This window comes from Lepidothrix coronata, unplaced genomic scaffold (assembly GCF_001604755.1).
Source record: "Lepidothrix coronata isolate B3197 unplaced genomic scaffold, Lepidothrix_coronata-1.0 Scaffold150, whole genome shotgun sequence".
In the NCBI taxonomy this organism is placed as follows: domain Eukaryota; kingdom Metazoa; phylum Chordata; class Aves; order Passeriformes; family Pipridae; genus Lepidothrix; species Lepidothrix coronata.
In genome coordinates this window covers 2297937-2303494 of record NW_016690330.1, presented here as the reverse complement: position 1 = coordinate 2303494, position 5558 = coordinate 2297937, and the positions used below count along the sequence as shown (strand labels likewise).

At 57.0% G+C, this 5558-nt stretch overlaps 1 protein-coding gene and 2 long non-coding RNA genes across 3 annotated transcripts in view; all 3 read right to left on the bottom strand.

Moving 5' to 3' along the window:
• LOC108504034 overlaps positions 1 to 854 on the bottom strand; it is a 10434-nt gene extending 9580 nt beyond the window's left edge. The window contains exon 1 of the long non-coding RNA XR_001876976.1: positions 842 to 854. This is a non-coding gene — a long non-coding RNA (uncharacterized LOC108504034). The remainder of the gene's footprint in view (positions 1 to 841) is intronic.
• A 417-nt stretch (positions 855 to 1271) lies between these two features.
• LOC108504032 lies at positions 1272 to 3582 on the bottom strand. The gene is made up of 3 exons (XR_001876975.1): positions 3473 to 3582; positions 3019 to 3327; positions 1272 to 1620 (listed from the first exon to the last, which is right to left on the bottom strand). It is a non-coding gene; the product is annotated as an uncharacterized LOC108504032 (long non-coding RNA).
• Positions 3583 to 3717: 135 nt separating this feature from the next.
• The window catches only part of SSH3 (slingshot protein phosphatase 3), an 8069-nt gene continuing 6228 nt past the window's right edge, over positions 3718 to 5558 (bottom strand). Inside the window, exons 12-14 of the mRNA XM_017828585.1 lie at positions 4608 to 4808; positions 4205 to 4463; positions 3718 to 4128 (exon numbers count right to left, since the gene is read on the bottom strand). Coding sequence (XP_017684074.1) covers positions 3970 to 4128; positions 4205 to 4463; positions 4608 to 4808 — 619 coding nt within the window. The 3' untranslated portion in view covers positions 3718 to 3969. The remainder of the gene's footprint in view (positions 4129 to 4204; positions 4464 to 4607; positions 4809 to 5558) is intronic.

The following is a 5558-nucleotide window of genomic DNA, read 5'->3' as shown; positions in this document are numbered from 1 at the left end:
TGATTTGCACAGGAGAAAACCTCTTGCCTGAAGTGATTTTGCTCTATCTAATAATATCTGTGCTGCCGCTGCACAGAGTAGCTTTTCCCCTCACAGTAACAACTCTGGGCAGGAAAAGATTTATCAGTCAAGATGTGTTACCTGATCTTTCTACTTTAACTCATTTCTTCTCTTCCTCAAGTTTCAGGGACTTGCTGCTCCTGGAGCTTCATCAGAAGCTTTGGGTGGGTGGGATACCCAGACTGAGTTAGTCCTGGAAATGCACATCCACACCCAGGTCAGACAGTCAGGGATGTTTCCTACACTCCAAACACCACAGCCCCAAGCACCAGGAGCCTGCAGATGCTCTGCATTGCAATCCACAGCCTCAGTTGGTCCTACAAGGGAAAGCAAAGTGGTTTTGCCTCCTCTGAGAGAGGAAAACACACAACAGCAAGTGCTGGCCCAGCTGACCCAGCCCTTGTGGACAGCTGTACCACTGAACAGGAGAATCCATCCTGGCTCACTGTTATGGTAAAACACTGCAAATCCAGGAGGTCTGGGGCTTAAAAGCTCAATTTAGGTCAGCAAAAAGCTCTCTGGCTGGGACAATTCACTGAATTCACTGGGAGGTCCTCAAATCTGTTTCCTAGGGCATAAAAAGTCCAAAGGAAAAGCTGCTGAGCACACAAGACTTCAAGATGCTGCAATCAGAGGTTCCCTGAACTGCAGGGAAATGTCCTGAGTGTGGCTTTGGACTGCTGCCCCTGCACACTGTGCTCTCCAGACCAGTCACCCTTCCTGGGAAGGCCAGGGAGAAGGGAAGGTGTGTTGGAGGCTCCCAGGGAACCCCCGGCCCCACTGCCAGTGCCTGCAGCCCTCACCCCGGTTCCTGTCCCTCAGGGGATGGCTCTTCATGCAGGCCTTGGGGGTAGCCTTGGCAGGCTGGGGCACCACGTGGACCCTATGGTCTCAAAGGGCTTTTCCAGCCTCAGGGATCCCATGGGACACTTAGTGACTGACCCACCTGCACAGATAGGCACGGAAGCTGTTACCCATGGATCATATTCCATGAGCCAGAGCACTTCAGGGCATCACTGAGAGACTGCAGAGAGCAGGAAAACCACACTTACACCACTTACCCTGCTCAGGAGTTTCCCAGAGGGGCATGAACAGCATTTCATTGTGATCTTGAGGGAAAACAACTCTTAAGATGGCCCTGAAGATGCCACTTTTCTGTCACTCCTGCCCCAGAACCACAGCCCAGTAGGTTTCTGTGGGAACCTGAATTATTTCTGTAGTTCAGAAGCTGCACATCCCTAAAGCATTCCCTTGGGAACATGAAGCTTCCCATAGGCATTTTGTACTTCAGTTTGGACTTTCAGCACATTCAAAGACAGTTTACATCAGAATGAGGGGACTTGATGACAGCACAGCATTACAGCAGGGACATCAGGACACTCACCACACAATACTCACTGTGGACTCTCCAATCCCAGCACTCCTTCTGTACCATCCTCAGCTCTCACAGAGACTCAGTTCCATTTCCAGGACTACCATCAGGAAATGGATCTCTGTTCCCAGAAGCAAATCCCCAAGGCCATTTTTACTCCCTGCAAACACAAGAATGACCAGGGACAGCTGGTGGAAGAGGACAAAAAGAGGACTGTGATGATCAGACACTTTTAACTAGAAGAGCTCCAATTCCTACTGCCATCCCTAAGCAGCTCTGCCTTGACACTGCCCCTCTGCTCCCAAACACCTCTGTGGGATTTTGGCCCCTAATTCACACAATTCCATGGTAATTTGCATAATAACTCAATAATAATCATTAATGGGTGCCCCAGGTGGGAGTCAGTGGGGTTCCTGTGCGCCAGCAGTGCCAGGAGATGTCTCATCCCTTCCCCAGGGTGCTGCTGCAGGGACATCCCCCCAGGAGGCTGCAGGACACATCTGCACCAGGATAGGAATCTGGGCTCCCAAACCCATCCAATAGCTCCTGGAGCTGCTGCTGCACCTCCCGTTTGGCCAGTGGGGCTGAGAGAGGGAAAACTTACAGAGGGAACTGAGAAAACAACCCCAAATCTCAGTAACTAACTTTGTAGTAAAAAACTGTGCCTGTGTTTACACACATCCAGGAGAAGCACTCCCACTGGAGGAGTCTTGGAATTATTTCCTTTGTCATTCCCTGGACTGGCACAGCTCAAACTGGTGCCATTCAATTCTCTATCTCCCAAATCCAGGTTCTCCTTTGCTGTGGGGTTTTTGCCTGTCCCACAGTCCCGAGGGACCTCTGGCAGCTGCACTGCCCAAGAGATGCCGAGGGACTGCTGGGAAACACCATTGGGAGGGAGGCAGAAATCAACTAATTCAGGGCAGCACCTCAAAATATTGGGGGAAAACACCATAATATTCCATGGCCTCCCTTTGTAAATAAACACCAAACTACATAAATAAAAACAATAAGTGGTACACTACAACTGTTTGGCACTTTCAGTTTAACCACTGCAAGTCAGTTAGTAAATTCCACAGTGTTAACTTTAAAAAAAAACCAAACAACAATTATGATATGAAAATCAGGGAGATCAGAGATTTCCCCTACGGTTTTACTTTCAGGGAAGAAAAAAACAAACCCACCCCCACTGCTGCAATACCTCAGGCTCCCAAAAAGGCCCGGGGGATGTGCTGGTGCTTTCGGCTGCCCTGGAGCACACGGAGGAACACGATGTCACCATCCCCGCGGGCACAGCTGAGAACCGAAAGAGCAGCGACACCATCGGCTCCTGGAAGCCCTACTGTGCTGGGGGCTTGGGGAGGAAAGGCACTGGCTTTTCTCCCTGCCTGAGAGCGAAAAGCCTCATTGCTGGTGACTTCTCCTGCCAAGTGCATCAGCTCTGAAGGGAAGCTCATAAAACGCAACTTCTTGGAACGAGAAAGTTTCCTGTTTTCTGGATAACTTTTCCAACTGAACTCAAAGTTCACACTAGAGGTGCAGGAGAAAGGACAAGACTGAAGCAATGACCCCCACGAGAAACACACTGGCACTACTTCCAAGGCTGCTTTGGCTTCATGGGAAAGCCGGGCAAACGCGTGGAAGCGATGCTGATTTATCCCGTTTTGTCCCAGCCTTTTCCTGGACCTCGACTGCTTTTAACACAGATGCTGCTGTCTCAGTAAGGTTTTGGAGGATTACTGAAAGATATTTTAAGAGCTTACTGACTGAAAAAGCATAGAGCGTTTATCACGGACATCTGAACTCCCACAAACAGCTTCTTTCCCCTTAAAGTATGAAGTTATTTTCACAGTATCATTTAACAGGAAGCGCCCGGGAACTCAAGACTGAGCCCTCTGGAACAGAAAATAAACAGAGGGGGAAGAAGCTTTGCACCGGTGTAACACACCCCGGAACAGATCTGACTTGAGTTTTACTCTCTGTGTTGAGACATTTCACAGAGAAACTCCAGCAAGAGAGCTGGCACATTCCAAACGGTACCTCGAGAGTCCGCACCGAAAGCGGCACAGGAAAGCCGCAGTCCCTGGGGATCCTTTTCCACCCGCCTCCCGCTCTCCAAACAGGACAAAGGGCACCGCCATGTTGTGCTGGCCCCGCGCAAAGGCTGCTGGGAGTTGTAGTTCCCGCCCCGCCGCACAACATGGCGGCCGCGCGGCGCCGCTGGGTCCCTTGGCTCGCCCGCCCGTCCCCTCATCCCTGAGCACTCCGGTCCCTGCTGATGGCAACGCTCCGAGCGCTCCGGGGGAGCCACACTTGTCCCCCCGCTGTCACAAATTTCCATTTCCCCAATGTCGCTGCCTCTTCCACGCTTTTATTGTCAGTGCGGGCGCAGTGATGGGATTTTGTGCTCGGGGGGGGGGGCGCGCTGAGGTGTAGACACCTCTGCTCCCCAAAGTGCAGGTGGGGTGGGGAAGGGGGCTTGCGGCCCTTCCCCACGGTGCCCTGGCAGCGGGGGCTCTGCCTCGTGCCCCCTAAAATTAGGGGGCAAGATCAGCGCTTGGGGTGGGGTCATCCGTGGGGTCGCAGAAGGGGCCGGAGCCGCCGTCCAGGCTGTGCTGCCGTACCACCCCGCGGGGGCGCGACGAGGGCCGTGACCCCCGGGAGGGACCCCCCGGTTCCTCCACGGCCTCGAACACCTGAGGGGGACAGGGAGAGATCATCCCACGCCGCCCCGGGGCCGGACCCTCCGGCCCACCCCGGCCCCCCGCTCACCTCCCCGGCCAGGGGCTCCTCCGGCAGCTCGGGGGGCTCGGGGGTCTCCAGCAGGCTGATGCTCCGCATGACGGCGCAGAGGGAGATGCGGGGGCGCCGGGAGGCCCCCAGCACCGCCCTCCCGGCCGCCTCCTCCTCGGGGGGCTGCGGGGAGGGCAGCGGGGACAGCGGGGACGGGACACCCGTGTCCCTCGGGGAGTCCTCCTCGGGGTGCGGCGCCCGCTCGGCCGCTCGGGGCTCCCACAGGCTGCTGTGCCGGCTGCCACACACCCGTCAGTCAGCACCTGGATACGGCCCCACGGGGAGCCACACCTGTCTCCTCCTACCTGTCGCCTTCCACTGTCCCTGCTCACCTGTCCCCTCCCACTCGTCCCCACCCTGTCCCTGCCCCATCCCTGCTCACCTGGCGCTCAGGATGCCCTGGTAGAAGTCGAGCTGCCGCATGAAGCCCGGGTTGGGCAGGACGCTGGGCCGGCAGTGCCGGACATGCCGCAGCGCCCGCTCCAGGGGCCACCCAAACTCCTTCATGGCGTAGGCCAACACGGTGGCGGCCGAGCGGCTCAGTCCCATGCGGCAGTGCACCAGTGCCCGGCCCCCCGACGCCCTGCACGGGGAGCATCGGGGACACCGTGTCCACAGGGCTCCCCAAATGCCCCAGCAACCCCAGGGATAACAGAGACACCATGTTCCCAGGGATCTCAGTGTCCCCATGTCCCAGACCTCCCAAGCTCCCAGTGTCCTCAGCCATCCTGGTGTCCCCAGGGTTCCCCATGTGCCCTGTGTCCCCACCCCAAAATGGTGTTCCTGGGGATCCCATGCCACAGGGCTTCCCAGTGTTCCCCAGCCACCCTGGGGGCCCCAGTGGTATCGTGTCACCCAGCCACCCCAGGTTCACCATGTTCACAGGGCTCCCACTGTCCCCAGCCCCCTCAGGGTCACCAGGAACACCGAGTCCCCAGCCAACCCAGTGTCCCTGGGGACCCCATGCCCCAGGGCTCTCTGTCCCCAAGCCTCCCCATGTCCCCAACCACCCTGGCGTTCTGAGCCACCCCAGTGTCCCCATGCCCCTGGGGATCCCACATCCCAGTTCTCCACGTGTCCCCAGCCATCCCAGCGTCCCCAGGAACCCCATGCACCCCATGTCCCCAGGGCTCCCCTTGTCCTGCAGGGCTCACTATATCCCCAAGAACCCCATGCTCCAGATCTCCCTAGTGCTCCCAGTGTCCCCAGTGCACCCCAGCACCTCATTCATCAAGACTCCTCCCCTGAGGGCAGGGGACTCCTCCCTCTGCCCCCAGCTCCAGCCGCTGCCCTCCGTGCCCCCCATGTCCCCCCCGGATCCCCCCCCCCGCCC